General features: G+C 36.8%; 1 protein-coding gene across 1 annotated transcript; it reads left to right on the forward strand.

Moving 5' to 3' along the window:
• Nucleotides 1-702: 702 nt before the first annotated feature.
• On the forward strand, nt 703-18,330 carry LOC120003075 (mavicyanin-like). Its single transcript, XM_038851979.1, has 2 exons — nt 703-964; nt 17,800-18,330. The coding sequence occupies exons 1-2, from the start codon at nt 790-792 to the stop codon at nt 18,174-18,176; spliced, it is 552 nt and encodes a 183-aa protein (XP_038707907.1). The 5' UTR covers nt 703-789; the 3' UTR covers nt 18,177-18,330.
• The last annotated feature ends 343 nt before the right edge of the window (nt 18,331-18,673 follow it).

Here is an 18,673-nt window from a genome sequence, read left to right on the forward strand (position 1 = left end):
AAAATCCCGAATGGGTTTGCTTGTATTAGTGCTATAAGAAACAGTTGATGCAACACCACACTTTCTACTATAGAAAGCAACATGCATCGGCCAGTGCTATACCACCACTTACAAGCAAACCCTACAATATTTCCTTACAAGTTTTTCAACCAAACCCCCATAAACATGAATCATGAATCATGATGGAACAACACAACCAGGTTGGCCGTAGGATGCAACTACCAAATTCTTCATTATTAATATCTCCCTATGCTTACACGGTTTATCAAAATCTCATTCCACTCAAACAAACAAAATATTATCCGTTTTGGGTTTATCGTGGATAAATCGAATTAGCACGCATTTGTTTCTTTCTTTTTTTTTTATAAATCGCATTACTTGAGCCTTCAAAATATATTTTATTGATTGAGAGAAGCTAGACCTTGTCTTATAAACACCTCACTTGCTGTTCTCCAGATGATGTGGAATTATATAAGTCTAAAACGGTGACACTTTTTTTTTGGTTGCTTAAATATTGATAATTTTCCAATAAAGAAAAATGAAAACAAGCCTTTTATTGGGTCCACAATTGTCATTTTCCCAAACAAAAAGGCCCTGTTATAATATATTAAAAAGTTAGGGGGACCAAATTGAAAGTTTTCCCTTGATTTATGAATCCTCAACGACCAAAAACAACCACCAAGCCGGGTCAGTCCAAAAGCTTTATAAAAGCTCAAGACTGAAAAGTCCCTCCAGCTTTCACAACCCAAACTCTGCTTCAAACAGAGTCCTCTGTTTTTTTCCCCTGCTATGGCTTTGGCACCAAGGGCCTTATTGGCTCTGCTGTTGGTAATGGCAGTGGTACTGGAATTGTCTTATGCTGCAGTGTATAAGGTTGGAGACTCTGCTGGTTGGACCACCATTGGAAATGTCGATTACAAGCAGTGGTCATCTACCAAAACCTTCGAAATTGGTGATGTTATCCGTAAGTTCCTTCTTTCACTTGACTGGCAATTTTAGTCCATTCACATCATCTGTTGATCATGAGGAAGAAACCATTGTGATTGTGTGTGTGTGTGTGTTTTTTTTTTTCCTTTTGTTTATATTTATGGCTTTAGGGATTCATTTGTTCTTTTGATTTGATGATCGTATTAGAAATCTGAGTCACTCCCAACAAATATTTTCCGCTTTCGATTTGGATATGGGTTTCGCTTTGGATTTGAGTTTATTGGTTCATTGTGGATACATTGAGTCTGCGCACAACTTTGTTTATATGAACCATCTTGCTTAACGTTACTTAGGTCTCGAAAAAGTATTTATTGATTTTCTTATCACAACAAAAAAGCATGTATTGATTTCTTTTATTCCAACAAGTTGATAAGCATAGGCCCATCCTCTCCAAGCGATATGAGATTACAAGTTTAACACTACCCAACACTTGTAAATTGGGTTATGACAAACGCAATAAATGAATATGTAGAGACCCGTAAAACAGGATCGTGACATTGTTCGGATACCATATCAAAAATCTCAATCCACTTAAATGAATGAATTTTTTTTATTTTGAATTTACCGATTCATTGTGAATAAATTTAACCTGACCCGTATGATTTTGTTTCTCCAAATTGTTTCATTTAACGATACTCAAGTCCAGTAAAAACCTTTCTTGATTTGGTGGACTTTTCTTATAAAATACGTCGATTTGGAATTATAAATCTAATGCATTGGGATCAGAATTGGATGTTTCAGATAAGCCTCAATGCCTCATGAAGTCATGAGTAAAGGATGGGTGACACATGGACAAACCACTTGTACACGTGGTTGGCCTCCAAAGCTTAGGTGTCATAATAAGGGACCTACAAAAGTACAAACAACTCTTGTGGGACAGTACCATTGAATGTCTTCTTGTCCTCACTGATGCTGTTTGTTCCACGCTTTGAATGGTGCGACCTTTCGCTTAGGAGTTGAGACAAAAGAAAATGTGTCGCCAGTCACATTACCTTATCACCAAAGTCAATTTATAAAGTTGGGTTCCTTCTCATTTGTCCTTTATTTAGGGTAATTGCCCTGAATTCCAAGATTACCACTATGTTGACATTTTCAAGATTTATAATCTACATCAAATATGTTTCGGAAAGGTTTATGCACCTTCTGGACTACTCGAAAAGTAAAATTGCGTGAAATTTGACTGATTAACTCAAAATATGGATTAGCATTGGACTAATGTAATGCTCTATTGATTTTGCCACTTTTTGGCCAAATTCCATCCTTTAGATCTCCAAATTAATTTTTTTTTTCTTTTTTTGTCATTTTAAGAATTATTTATTTCTTTTGTATCATTGTATTTAGAAATTCGAATCGCGTTCCGTCAATTATATCTCGTTCTGGATTACTAGTAAAATTGATTTGTGGACCTAACTCAATTGAGTGATGCTAGGTAGCCCAAATTTTAGAAGCCCAAAACAACCCAAATACAGGTGGCATGCTGACTGGGATGGTGATTGGGATGATATGAGAGAGAAAAATCAAAAGAAGTGGGATATGGACCAGTTTTCGAAAACTGACTTCCTCTATACGTTTCCTCAACGTCTCTCGTCCCACTCTCGTTCCGCTCTCATCTGGTTCGACTTTTTTTGGTCTCTCACGGAGTCGGCTTGTTGTTCCACTGGTCTATAGTTCATCTCCGTTTCGTCTCTCAGGAAGTCGGCTTTCACCGGTGTCTGGCTCGTCGTTGTTTCTTCTCTCATCAAATCGACTTTCACTGTTCTCTGTTTCGTCTCTCATCAACTCGGCTTTCACCTGTCTAGGTATGACTCCATTGTTCTATTTCTTACTCTGCAATCGAATAAATCTTTGGGTTATTTGTCTACCTTCATAAATCATTAGAAAAAGGCATTGAATATCGCATGCATAATGTTCTCACACTAAAATCTATTAGATCTTGACGAGTTTTATGTTTAGCTTCCACTAATATTAACAATGAAATTGTTTATTCCACTGTTTTTTGTTGAATAATTGAAATTCCTTCATGTATGCCTGAAATGCATTAGTCTTTTTCCATTATTATTACCAATGTAACTGGTAATTTGTTTTTTCTTTGTAATGGATTTTAGTTATTCCATTAGTAATAAGATATTATGGATTTTAAATCCATTGTTATACAACTGAAATGCCTGAAATGCATTAGTCTTTTTCCATTATTATTACCAATGTAACTGGTAATTTGTTTTTTCTTTGTAATGGATTTTAGTTATTCCATTAGTAATAAGATATTATGGATTTTAAATCCATTGTTATACAACTGAAATCCAATACCAATGGAATAACTAAAATCCATTAGTTCTATATATGAAATCCATAATATCTTTACAAAACATATGATGTTCCATACTTATTACTAATGGAATAACTGAAATCTATTAGTTCTCTATCTGCAATAATTTAGTTATTTACATGCATTTGTCTAGATTATAGTATTATGAAGAATTGAGTAACTGAAATCCATTAGTTCTCTATATGATATTCGAAATCCATGAGTTCTTTAAGTTGTTTTTTGTATATTCCAATGTGAATACTAATGGAATAACTGAAATCCATTAGTCCTGTAGCTGAAATCCATTACTTATCTATATGCAGTCCATTACTTCATTAACTGAATTTGTCTAGCTTCCTTCTTTTTATTGGGTTTATTACACTTGTTATTTCAGGAGTGATGACAAAAAGGACTAAAGAAAGAGCTGTGAAATCTCGAGGGAAAGGGTCGATAAAAACAAAAGTTATTGATAATAAAGTGGAAGCAAAACCAGTCACAACAAGCAGTAAAAACACTGAAGATAAGAAAGTTTATCCCCTTCAGTACAAGTCCACACTGGAAGGGATATGGAAGCTAGTTAAAAGCTTGACCTTAACACCGAAACATATTGAAATGCTGCAGAAAACTCCATTTTGGAATATCTTTAAGCAGTGGATTGGCAAAGACACAAACGTCAAGCTCAGGAAGCCTGATCAGATTATTTGTGAAATAATCAAGACATATGATGTTACTAAAGGAGCTTTCATCCTGGGAAACAAAAAGGTTAGCCTTACAGATAATGATATCACACTCATTTTTGGTGTGTCATCAGGCAAGCAACTAATGAGTTTGACAAGGCAGTCAAAACCTTCAAATTTAGAATTTGTGAATAGGAGATTCACAAATGTGAGTATTCTGCGATCAAGAAACATTAAAGAAGCATTGACAGCAGCAATTCCAGGCAATACAGAAAATGACGCATCCGACGTAGCAAGACTGCTTACTTTATACATTTGTGAATCTTTGTTTTTCTCTACCAAAGGCGATACACTTCCATGGTCTTTTATTCAATATGTGGATAACATTGAAGAAATGAACACCTACAATTGGTCCAGGGCAATAGCAAGTAACTTGATTGAATCAATCAAGAAATTTAAGTTGAACCCTGGGAAGGTTACAGGTTGTGTCACCGTGATAACGGTAATAGTATATAGTATAATGAATATCATTTCCATTGTATTTTCATTTAATATCTTTTGGTAATTGAATAACAAGTTTTATTTGCCTTTTGCAGTACTGGTTTTTCGAACACACCAATGTCTTCAGCCCAATTGATGCAGAAATCTTCCCAAGGTTTTTAAAGTGGGACACCAAATCATGCCCAAAAAGTGCAGTCGAGTTCAAACTTCTGTACTTACAAAAGCTTAAAAAGTCACAGGTTTGCTCTTTTAAATCATATACCATTTGTTTATTAGTGGAATACTTTAATCCATTTTTACACAAAGTGAAATATAATATTCCACTAATACAGTAAGTGGAATTACATGTAACACGAATTCCATTTGTGTTATTAATGGATTATCATATTCAACTTAAACATAAAGTGGAATAACATATGTATCATACTCCCTTCATCTATTTTAAACTGTAATAACAAATATTTGTAGGTTGTTGAAGATGACTTACAACCAACTGACGAAGAAAAACAATTCATTGATGCAAATGAAGGAAATCAGCAGTTGCAAGACAATAGCAACCCTAATTCTACACCAAACATATCATCAGTTCCAAGTGCCTCTAGCTCAAATGCAGGACATGGTGACGATATTGTTGGTCAAGAATCAAATAGTGAAGAAACTGGTGATGATAACAAATCCAATGAAAGAGATGAAGTAAAATCTGATGTTCGTGAAGAAACTGGTGATGAGAACAAATCCAATAATGATGATGGCAAAGGCAAAGAATCTGATGATCATGATGGGGCAGAGGAAGAACATGATAAGGAAGATAAGGATGATAACGACCGAGATGCTGAGGACACATATCATGAAGACGCTGTGGACTTGAGCAAAGACAATGAAGAACTACACTATGATGAAGGGTGTTGTCATGATGGGAAACATTATAAAACACCAGAGAATACACAAGAACTACGTGAACAACTATCATTAGACTTTCCAGACACAAATACTGCCATTGGAGGATATTTGGAGGATATTGACAGCACAAAAAAAGCACTCGATGAAGCACTTAAGCAAATTGAATACCTTCAGAATGAACGCAACTTGGAACGTCAAGAATACACAGATATGAAATTTGCATTTGAAAAAGCAAATCGTGATAGAGACCAATTAATTGTTGATCTAAAAACCCTCACAGATGAAAACATTCAGTCAGAGAGGGAGAAATCATTGGCATGTATTGAGCTTCAGAGTTTGAGACTTGAATTGCAACATGAACAGACAAAATCTGGAGATAATGAAGTTGTTCAACCTGAAATTGAGAAACTCAAAGCTGCATTGGTTGAAAAAGATCTCGAGAATGCTGCTCTTACTCTTAAACTTCAGATCTTGACTGAAGAATGCGTTCAAAAGGAAAAGGAAACAAGTATACTTGCAGCTGAGTTGCAACTCCTTACAGAGTCAAGAGAGGATCAAATTCAAAAGCTTGAAGAAAAATCTGATGATGCTTTAGTAAAGGATTCCACAACCCCAATAGGAATAACAAGTAGCAGAGGAAGAGGAAGAGCAAGGGGAAGAGGAAGAGGAAGAGGAACAACACAACATACACGTTCGATGATCAAACGTGTGAGGCAAAGGAAAAGGTCAGAAAAATTAGATGATGATTTCGAGTATGATTTGAAAAACAAGAAGCAGAAAAAGATGAGAGTTGTCCCCAGTAAAGGAAAGGAACCAATCGATATCGAAACTTTGCAAATGCTTGAAAAAGTGCAGAAGACAACGCCACTCCCGTCAAAGTCATTTACTCGTAAATACATCAATGATGAGGACTGGGAAAAATTGGTCAAAATTTCTACTATTGGAAGCAACGGGTAAGTTTGTTCCCTGCCACTAATTCTATTGTGCAATATTCATATTTGGAAATACTCAATTCCATTACTTGTAAAAGTGAAACATGATTATTCCATTACTATTATTAGTGGGATAACAAAATTCCATTTGTCTATTTGTTTCTGTACAGCACATTCATTTGGTCTGGTAATATTGCTGTTAACTACAATGATGCAGTAGCTTTGGCTGGCACGGGCATGGCAACCAACACTGTAACTAATTATATGTCATTACCAATCCTTTTAATTCAAATATAAATGACAACAATCTAACAATTTTTTCATCTATTTTTCATATCAGGTTATTGATGCATATGCAGAGATTCTGTCAAGGATGCAACAAGACAAAGGAGAATCTATAATCAGTAGGATGGGAAGATCATTTGCTTTCACAAGCTCCTGCCTGGTAATAACACATAGTACTTTGCTTATTTTGCCAACATAAGTGTTTTACAGTTTATATATATATCTATATTGATAGGCTTACATAAGACTGGGAAAGGAGGAAGTTATCAAAGAACTTCTTACATCCAAGATAAAAAATGTGCATAGAGATTACAGATACCTCCATTTCCCTCTCCATTCAAAGGGAGACCATGATGAAGCAAATCATTGGACTCTGCTTGTGCTGGACAAAAAGGATCGAATTTGGCGGCGTTACAACTCATTAATGCCAAGGGTTAAGAGTGGCAGAGACCCTTACCTGCAAGATGCTCTTGATTTTGTTAGTACACTGTTTTCCATATGGAATATGTTAGTACATTGTTTTCTATATTCAATAATTAAATGATTACTATGTGCTTCAGGTAAAATACTTCAACGAAGTAATGAATGGCGAAATTGAACCCAACCCAACCGGGTCTATGACGATGACAGTAATGGAGACGCCACAACAGCCACCAGGATCGTAAGAAATAAAATTATAATCATAATTTCCATTATACATCCTTTATATTTACAATTACTTACACTTACATTTTGTAAATGTTTTCTTAATTAGATATCTGTGTCTGTTGTTGTCAAACAGAGTGGACTGTGGGATAATTGTCATGTACGTAATGTCTTCCATCTTCAGCCACACCCCCATCCCAAGGGAGATCTCACCTGAAGATATTGCTCGATTCAGATCTTCAATTCTGAACACATTCCTCAATGATGGACCATATTCATGGAATGAAGACATCCATAAGTACACCTTAATGTTGGCACATAATGAAATTTAGTGCCATTAGTTCTATGTTTTATTAACATTACTTTTACTTTAGCTACTCCAAGTTTTATTAAATTTAAGCTTTTATATTATTATCACATTTACTTATGTAAATCCCTGTTCCATTGTTTATTTGAGTTGCATTAGTAATTCCATTAGAAATTAAACAAATCCATTGATATTTTCAACAGGACACATTGTGCAAATGTTATCAATAAAACGGAATTCAATTATTCCATTACATTGTTTAATGGAATTAAGAATTTCATTAAAAGAACATTTGGAATTGATTTATTCCATTTATATTTTCGATGGGACACTTAGTGCATCTGTAGTAAAAAAATCGACTTCAATTATTCCATTGTTTCGTTCAATGTAATTATGAATTAAAATAAAAAAATAGATAACTTTAAACAATATAACCAATAAATCCACTGGTTCGACAAATTATCATTCAAACAATATAATTAAACAGATCATACATAACAAAATATACTATTAATCAAATCCTTAAGTCGGTGCGGTTGATGATGTAGCCTCATCTCGAGCATTGCCAACACGCTTCCTCTTAAATATCTTTTCCTTCCTCAAACTACGAGGACGTCCCTTCGTCCTTCTAATTAGCGGATCATTTTCACTTGGCCCAGGCAACACATGATTACCCACATTGGTTGTCATTTTGCTTGATGCATCCTCTATCAAGGTAATTAATAACTTGTATTTTTCTTCACTCATTGCTGCCAAGTCTGCAACGGAGGTGAACAATCTACACAACTCATCATATCGGCGCTGCTCTGATGTGATAATCCATCCCTCATAATTAATTTTGACTCGAGAATGACATCGCCTAACATCTTTCCTCCATCGCCTAAATATGTACTGATCTGGAACCAAATATCGACGATTCCTGATCAACACAATGGTTGCGTGCCTGCACAATATTCCTCTAAATTCATAGTTGCAACAACTACACTTCACCGAGCATGTTACTTCATCAAAAAACACACTAAACACAATTTTCTTCCTACCTTTCTCACCAAACACAATATCTTCTTCAACATGAAACATTATGAACTCCGCATTGTTCTCAACCAATATAATCCCACAGTACATCATCCCAAACAGCTCAATTTGGAACTCCTTGAACTTCGATTCAGTATACAAATTGAGAATCTGTTTTTCCATATCTAAAGAAGTTCCACATTGTAGCTGCCTGTGAATAGAGTTGTAATCAGCAAGGCTTTCCTTTTCAACCTTGTCCCTCAGAGCATTATTATACTGCTCAACAAACTGTTTTAGTGTAGTCTTGGAGTTCACATAACCATCAAAAAATGCATTAACACTCTCACTTCTTTGAGTTGTTGACATACCTGCAAAAACACAATTAATGTAAGTCATCAAAAATACCAGATTCAATCCAAAGAGTTATATAAAGTAAATTACCTCCCAATATCAATGGAATACTGAATTCCATTGATGATTGTTGGGTCTAAATTAACCTTACTAGCAAGTGTACTAGTCGGCGACTACAGCACAATGATGAGCAAGGGTCGAATCCACAGGGACGGTGTTATGTCTAATCCAAATGTATATTTGTATGTATATATGGACAATGCAATCAAAAGTAAAGTTCAACTCAAGATTGTTTGGTTTGGTAATTAAACTAAAACAAGCAAATAGCAAAGTGTTTTTGGTATTTTCTTAGAATAAGGATGCAACTAATGCAAATGAGATGAGTTAACGAATATGAGATGAACACCAAGGCTTTGGAATCCCCCTTGGGAAATGACTTGCAATGACACAAATTCACACACATATTTGCTAATTCGGGCATAACGAATCCGTACCTAAGTCGGTTTTAGCGCACTTAAGCCAAATCTCCCTAAAATCGATTACTAGCCATCTTATTGGTCTAGGTCGGATATTCCTAAATACATTCTAGCCATCTTATTGGTCTAAACATGCATAGGAATTCATGGAGTTCTATGGAGATTAGAATTCATACAAATTGTCACCTAATTAAAGGGAGACACATTCATAATCAAGTGTTTCAAGAAGCATAATCTACTTGACGTATTATTGTCTAAGCAAATTCTCCAAACAATTTCATTCAAAAACCTAAAGTGTTGGCCAAACACCACAAGCATGAAGAAATTGCAATCAAACATAGAAACACAAGATTTATACCCAAATCAACTCATATATATGTAAATCAAGTCATAAACAAAGTCATCAAACCCAAGGCTTCAACCTAGCCTTGGCAAAGAGGTTTAGTTACACATAATGAGAGAAAAACACAAAGAGAGAAGAGAGTGGCATGAATAAACCCCAAATATTGAGATAATCCAAGTTGGGTTGAAGAATTCCTCCTCCAAGCTCCAAGAATCACCTTCCCCCTCTGGTTTCGCTCTCCAGAAAATCTGTTCGAAGTCTAGAAGTCCCCGCAGCTCGGACAAATCGCGACTTAAAACATCCCAGAAAATTGCTTTTTGCGCCTAGGCGCGTTGTTTTCACGCCTAGGCGCACCACGCCTAGGCACACGCCTAGGCGCACGCCTAGGCGCAATCCTAGGCGTGCACAACTTCAAATTCAAGTCAAACTCTCTGGACTGGGCGTGCAGAAGTGATCCTGGGCGTGCACAATTTGTGCGCCTAGGCGTGCCACGCCTAGGCGCGTTACCCCAAGGCATATGATTCAAATGACCATAACTTCTCCAGATGACCTCCGATTTGCATGATTTTAGATTCTACGGAAAGCTTGAGATGTCTAGTTTCCAATGCCTTTTGTTGCGCTCGATTACAATAATGTGACAGAAAGTTATGGCTATTTGAACACATGAAGGTCGGTGGACATTTTCTTCAATTCAGCCCTTTTTCCGTCGCTTTTCATCCAAACCGCAATCTACCTATCAAAATACAAATCAACACATAAATACACTCATTATTTATCAAAAGAAAGCTTAAGAGGGGGATATTTCTACCAAAAACAATAGGTATTATCATACCTATCAAACACCCCACACTTAAACCTTACTTGTCCTCAAGTAAAACTAAACAAAGTACATCTACCAACTAACATCCTAACTCACTAACGCAGGAATCGCGATTGCATTTAGCATATGCAACAAGCCGTTAAACCCCTAGGTGTCCCTAGTGGAGGAGTTTTGTCTCCTGAGGGCTTACAAGAACGACACCCACAAACGTTTCAAGATAACTCAAATCAAACATATGGGAGGGAAATCACTAGAATCGAAACAATATACATCAATGCCATGCAATCAAAAAGATGTGGAGACCCCACACTTCATCCAAACATATACTCAATGAAGATTATCCGTCTACTCAATCACTTCGTCTACATTAAGTGCGTGCAAAGAAGAAATGTATAATTATTTGGCTTCCAAGAGTTCATAGGCGCCAAACATAGTCACATTCCAAGAATTCCAAGAACAGTCAAGTAGTAATACCAAGGCACTTTTATTTATATACATACTTCTCTTCTTTTTTCTTATTATTTTTATTTATTTATTTATTTTATTTATTTATTATTTTTTTTACTAGGCCCGTGCAATGCTCACTCCTTTAAGCTTTCTAGTCAACCCATGTAACGAGTTCTCAACCAATGACTCCCAACCAGTTGGTTTAGGGCATTATGTGATAAAGCACGCCTCGGATCAATCACTCGAGTTGAAAAGGCTTCGAAGTTAAGCTAGCCTAGTATGTTCATCAAGATTGTCTTACCTTTTTACGCGAAACTCGAGTTGGTTAGACAAGAGCCCCGGTTACTCGGCAAGATCACAAGAGCGGAACATGCTTTTAATCATCATCAAATTTATTTTTTTTCATTTTTTTTTTAACATGCATGTAATTAACTAGTGCCAAGAATATAACTAACACGGTGTTCTAGATCATCTTAGAGAAAGTCCACATCCAACATCTATTCACCCAAGTCATACCCCACAAGCACACATTCTCGTGCAGGTGATTACGGTGATTGTGCAATAGAGTAGATGTCAAGCATATAGAAGGATATGATGGGTTCCACAAACCAAGATTAGCTGCATTTCAATATAGCACTCAATTCAACAGAAAATTCCCATAAATATGCAAGATTCAAGCACTAAATTTTTTTTTTTTTTTTTTAAATTTTCAATTTCTTTGTTTTTTTTTTTTTTTTTTTTAAATTCAGCTACTACAAAAATCATGTGAAATTTTGCACAAGATAATCCATATGCAGTCCACCACCCCACACTTTAAAGAATGCATTGTCCTCAATGCAAAACATAACAATGTAATAATGCACTAAAAAGAGGACAAGTTGAAACAATACAACCTGGGGGTTGGAGTCATGCATCGAGTGGATTGAGGTGCTGGCCTGGCCACAATTCTTCAATGTCTATATGCACCCTCTTCTTGTCTTCAGCTAGACGAGATCCACCACTTTGCAGTGGCTCAATAAATAGGGCACAAATATCCTTCTTTGATGTGCCCATCAAAAAGATTCTATCTCTAAATTCCTTTGGCCCTCTTGGTTGAAATTGTAGTTTTCCATGCCAATGGAAGAGATATTTTGAGTAGAGGGGAAGCTTCTTCAATGATCTTGCAATGTAGCTCTCCATGCTTTGTTGAAGCTTCCATTTTTTCTTTGTTGGCAAAATTTCCTCCAGGATTTGCATTATGGAAGCACTGAGATTTACATTAGGCTCCTCAACTCCAATAAAGTCAATGAATTGTGCTTCAAATGGTGATAGCACCTGATTGTGGAGTGTGTTATCCTCATGCCTCTCTACAAAGTTATCACATTCTTCCTCCACCTTATCATCATACTTGTTCTCCAAATCTTCAGCTTTCAAATTTTTTTCAAAATCGACAAGAGCTTTCTCTTCTATATCTTGCTCAACCCATGTAGGTCCACTAATTTCTTGTTCGATTGAAACTATCTCACATTCTGCAGCTGATGGAGAATTTTTTGATTCTTCTAAATCCATGCCCTCCTTCATTGGTGGATCCATCTCCGAAAGTGAAGTGAGAAGCATTATCTCATACTCCTCTTCATCCACATAATTATACTCAACTTTTCCTCTAAGCTCCAACTCTTTGCCACTACTTAATGTAACTGCTTGAGTTGTCTCACATATACATTCCCCCTCACTTGTTTTCATCATAGGTTGGTAAAGTTGATTCTTGCTTGATACCATCCTATGCGTTGCCTCTTCTAAAGTTTGGGTACTCTCATTTAAGGAATCGAGTATGTCATCCAAAGATGACTCATGTCTTTGCTCAAGCGGTGGTGGTGAAGCCCATTGACACATCTCCTCTCTACAAGCTTGAGTTTTTGCTTTCAACTTTTGGGTACTCGTAACCAATGCATTTAGTACGTCTTGTAGAGATGAGTCTTGTGCTTGCTCAAGCAATGGTGGTGGTGCTGCTTGTGTAGGAACAAATTGATGCTGGTAGTTGTTCCATAGGAATTGAGGTCGTTCACACCTTCCAGAGTTATAAGTGTTGGAGAAGGAGTTGCATGGTGGATATGGGGCATGGTTTGGAGGAGTTGTCCTTGCATTATATCCTTGCAAATATAAGCTCGACCCATAAAAACCTGCTCCCTGATAAGCACATGGTGGAGGATATTCCATCTCGAAGCATATGCCAACAAAAGCAAAATTAGTTAACAAATATTATGTACAAGTATTATGTACAAACAAAGGAAAAGAAAAAAAAAATTATGGACAAATAATAAAAATGGATCAAACGTAAGCTACCATCCCCGGCAACGGCGCCATAAACTTGTTGGGTCTAAATTAACCTTACTAGCAAGTGTACTAGTCGGCGACTACAGCACAATGATGAGCAAGGGTCGAATCCACAGGGACGGTGTTATGTCTAATCCAAATGTATATTTGTATGTATATATGGACAATGCAATCAAAAGTAAAGTTCAACTCAAGATTGTTTGGTTTGGTAATTAAACTAAAACAAGCAAATAGCAAAGTGTTTTTGGTATTTTCTTAGAATAAGGATGCAACTAATGCAAATGAGATGAGTTAACGAATATGAGATGAACACCAAGGCTTTGGAATCCCCCTTGGGAAATGACTTGCAATGACACAAATTCACACACATATTTGCTAATTCGGGCATAACGAATCCGTACCTAAGTCGGTTTTAGCGCACTTAAGCCAAATCTCCCTAAAATCGATTACTAGCCATCTTATTGGTCTAGGTCGGATATTCCTAAATACATTCTAGCCATCTTATTGGTCTAAACATGCATAGGAATTCATGGAGTTCTATGGAGATTAGAATTCATACAAATTGTCACCTAATTAAAGGGAGACACATTCATAATCAAGTGTTTCAAGAAGCATAATCTACTTGACGTATTATTGTCTAAGCAAATTCTCCAAACAATTTCATTCAAAAACCTAAAGTGTTGGCCAAACACCACAAGCATGAAGAAATTGCAATCAAACATAGAAACACAAGATTTATACCCAAATCAACTCATATATATGTAAATCAAGTCATAAACAAAGTCATCAAACCCAAGGCTTCAACCTAGCCTTGGCAAAGAGGTTTAGTTACACATAATGAGAGAAAAACACAAAGAGAGAAGAGAGTGGCATGAATAAACCCCAAATATTGAGATAATCCAAGTTGGGTTGAAGAATTCCTCCTCCAAGCTCCAAGAATCACCTTCCCCCTCTGGTTTCGCTCTCCAGAAAATCTGTTCGAAGTCTAGAAGTCCCCGCAGCTCGGACAAATCGCGACTTAAAACATCCCAGAAAATTGCTTTTTGCGCCTAGGCGCGTTGTTTTCACGCCTAGGCGCACCACGCCTAGGCACACGCCTAGGCGCACGCCTAGGCGCAATCCTAGGCGTGCACAACTTCAAATTCAAGTCAAACTCTCTGGACTGGGCGTGCAGAAGTGATCCTGGGCGTGCACAATTTGTGCGCCTAGGCGTGCCACGCCTAGGCGCGTTACCCCAAGGCATATGATTCAAATGACCATAACTTCTCCAGATGACCTCCGATTTGCATGATTTTAGATTCTACGGAAAGCTTGAGATGTCTAGTTTCCAATGCCTTTTGTTGCGCTCGATTACAATAATGTGACAGAAAGTTATGGCTATTTGAACACATGAAGGTCGGTGGACATTTTCTTCAATTCAGCCCTTTTTCCGTCGCTTTTCATCCAAACCGCAATCTACCTATCAAAATACAAATCAACACATAAATACACTCATTATTTATCAAAAGAAAGCTTAAGAGGGGGATATTTCTACCAAAAACAATAGGTATTATCATACCTATCAATGATTATAAATGGAATGGATTGTAATCTAGTATTCCATTTATGAACATCAATTGAATCCAGTATTCCATTTATGGAAAGAAATCAATGGCATCCAGTATAACATTGAATAAATGAATGGAATCAAGTATTCCATTCAAAAATTGAATGGAATCTAGTATTCCATTTGTAATATTAAATGGAATCCAGTATTCCATTAATAATATTCAATTGAATCCAGTACTACAAAAAAAAAAAAACAAATAGTCAGTTCCTTACATACCTGCCCAAAAAAAATTCTTCAAGTATATTGGCACCCACCTAGCCCTATCCTCGTATAATAATGACAGCCAAACATTTGCTTCCAAACGAAAACTCTCAACCATCAATTTCCAAGAACTTTCAAACTGCTCTATACTCTGAGAATCAAAAACAGCATCACCAATTAAATAAGTTATACGATTGTAATCCTTTAAAGACCCTAACTTCTCAGGCACCTTCTTCAAAATGTGCCACAAACACCACCTATGCCTAATACCAGGAAAAACAATTTCAATTGCACTCTTCATGGCCCTGTCTTGGTCCGTGACAATTCCTTTTGGAGCTACCCCATGCATACATGACAACCAAGTTCTAAACAACCATATAAATGAATCAATGTCTTCATTAGACAGTAACCCACATCCTAATAAAATCGATTGACCATGATGATTCACACCCACAAATGGGGCAAACGGCATATCATACTTATTTGTTAAATACGTGGTATCAAAAGTAATAACGTCACCAAACTCATGACATGCAGCTCGGCTACGTGGATCAGCCCAAAAAACACTTTTCATACGTCCTTCCTGGTCCCAATCAATCAAAGAGTAAAAACCCTCATTCTTAGATTGCATCTTATCAAAATAACTTTGCAATGCCTTCGCATCACCTTCTCCCATCCGCAAACGCCTCACTTTAGCAATTAGATTTCGTGTATCTTTCTGTAAGAACGTCAAATTTTCATGACCACCCGCTCCAATAACTTGCGCACTGTGACTCTTGTTTGGCCTAATTCCAGCAATGTCGTTAATCTCTAGTTGTCTCTGTACATGTGGGTTGATTTCACGATTGCATATAAAAAATCTTGACTGGCTGGGACTCAATACATGATTGTGACAATCCTCAAACGAAGTAATCTCCCATTTACCATCACAAGATAACCGAGCTCTTAAACGAGCCTTACATCCACTCTTCTGGCTCGAACGATGATTTATAATATTCTTGGCACGACTAATTAACAAACCTAATCAATGACAAGACAAGTAAAATTACACTGTCATATGAATGAGAGATTAGATTACTACCATAAAAAAATTTCAGATATTCCATTTCCATTTATGATAAACACACCTGCTCTAGCACACGTAAAAGTCACATATTTGCACAAGCCGTCTTTGTCCTTGTTTGATGTTCTCCGCTTCACAGGAAATCCATTTACCTCAACGTATTTTTTGTAGAACTCAAACATTTCCTCCTCACGATCAAACAACATTCCACGCGCAGGCATAAATACTTTTAGGTCTTTTTCTGTTCCACACCAGCAACTGGCATCAACCTCAGGGCTCTGGCAGTTTAGACCAATAACTTCTTGATCTCTGAACTTACTATCTTCCAAATTCTGGGCCCTGAAACATATGAAAAACATTATTAACACAATGGAATAATCACTACCATGTATATCTTCCACAAGTAAAAAAAATGGAATAATAAATGCCATCGATATAAACAATGGAATATTAAATTTCATCAGATACTTGAGTCATTTTTTCGTAAAGAAATTAAACAGCAATAACAGTACAGAACACAACAAACTGGCTCACACATATCGTTCATTTCAATCTTTCCCAGTGAGTTTATCTTCCTCAACAAAACCCAATAAATTCATATATCTAGCATTCCATTCGAAAATATAAAACAACATACGAAATACCCAACCTCTCCATGTTCCAAGCCCGGTGCGATACTGATATTTCACGAAGATGTCGTTCTCCTTCTCTCAAAGTAGATCTCACGGGGTCGATTTGGTTTCTCAGATCGTCTTACTTGACATGCGCCGCTGCTGTGTCTTCCAAGTCCGGCGCTGTGATACTGATATTTGACGAAAGTGAGAGAGAACAATACGGATCTGCAAGACAAACTCCCGAAGTTCGAGCTACTGGTTCGCGATGTGTTAGAAAAGACTCGAATGCCTAATATGTCATAGATAATCTATGTATCTGCCTTATGTGTTTGAAATCCATTAAAATTTTGAAATTAAAACAATTTCCAGCTTGACATATGACATGGCAGTGTCAATTAAGAGCCACATAGATTTGGGCTCTTTGGGTCATGAAAAAGTTGGGCTCTTTGTCATTTTCCAACTCAATTTTATTGTTTTTGACATTTATTTTTTCGATTTTAAGGTTTTCTCGTTTGTTTAAATAGGATTGTGAGTGTTAGGTGCGATAATTTCCTTCTGAGTTGGTTTCGTTTTGTGATGCTTTATTAGTTGTTAATGCAATCTCCAAACCTGAGTTGGTTTCGTTTTGAGAGATTGAGAATTTGATTGATGAGATTAGAGGCAAGTTGATTGGGGTTCGGAGTTGGTCTATTGCAAAAGTTAACAGACGTCGGAATGCTTAGGCAGATAGTCTAGCCAAATGGGCCGCAATCGGGGGTTTTTCCGACAGCGTTCCCAATTGTTTTTTACCAGATTTATAGGTTTGGTTAGATAGTGGTTGCGATCCCCCTATTCATCGCTTTGGTTTGTTTCCTTTTGACTTTTAAGCTTTTGCCTGCTAAAAAAAAAGAAAAGAATGTGCGATAATTTTTGAAAATAAAAGAGAAAGTATTAATGTAGTTCATCTTTTTATCCGGTTATGTTACGTGATATCTACTAATTTCAATATGGATGTTTTCTTTTTTTGGAGTGTTCGAGTACAATGCACAGTATCACAATGTGATGAGAGTAACACATGCCATGTACAAGACATGCAATGCAACGGCACCACTGGCCACGTACACTACCGGCAACGATTCCATTACTATCAAGACGCGCGGCCACCACCTTTTCTTCTGCGGTGTCGCTGGTCATTGCCAAGCAGGACAAAAGGTTGACATCAATGTACTTTACTCTCCTGCTTTGGCTCCAACTCCTGCTGCTGCTGCTTTCCCATCTCCTTCAGTTCCCGCCGTCGAAGCAACTGATCCTTCTCCAAATAATGCGGCATCTTTGAAGCCTTCAATGGCTCTTCTTCAAGAACTTGGTTTTGCCATCTTTGCCTTCATTGTATCTTCTTTTGTTTGATCCAGTGGTGTTAAGCTTTAGGGTTTGTAACGTTATTATAGACCATATGCGGTTATATAAGTACTCCCATAACCGTATAAGAGTATGTATTTGTTTTTTTTTTAAATTTAAAATAACGCAATTAGTATGAGTAATCATCCTTTGCTTCATGTAATCTAAACACGTGGCTTGTCTAAGACTAAAAATCATACATCAATCTGACAGAACACAACCGAGTAGTTTATAAGTAAAGCCCAACTACTCTCACATTGAAGACGCATTCATGAGCATAACTTAAACAAGAGCTTAACTTAAGCTCGCCCTTGAATTTGAAGACATCACGGAGGATTCACGTAAAACTATCATTTGAAGGCAAAGTTTTTGCAGCTTCCATGGCACATATTTGCCAAGATACATATATCGCATGCATGGATCTAAGGCATGCCTAGGAGGAACAGCACAACAGGCCAGAAGAACGAGCCACGTCACTAATAGAATAATAGAACATGTTCATACAT

This window comes from Tripterygium wilfordii, chromosome 1 (assembly GCF_013401445.1).
Source record: "Tripterygium wilfordii isolate XIE 37 chromosome 1, ASM1340144v1, whole genome shotgun sequence".
NCBI classification, from domain to species: domain Eukaryota; kingdom Viridiplantae; phylum Streptophyta; class Magnoliopsida; order Celastrales; family Celastraceae; genus Tripterygium; species Tripterygium wilfordii.

Excerpts from the sequence above, each read along its gene's own strand:
- LOC120003075 (XM_038851979.1), top strand. The coding sequence starts at position 790 with ATGGCTTTGGCACCAAGGGCCTTATTGGCTCTGCTGTTGGTAATGGCA. Across the intron at positions 965-17,799 it reads CGAAATTGGTGATGTTATCC|TGTTCGAGTACAATGCACAG; the intron begins GTAAGTTCCTTC and ends CTTTTTTTGGAG.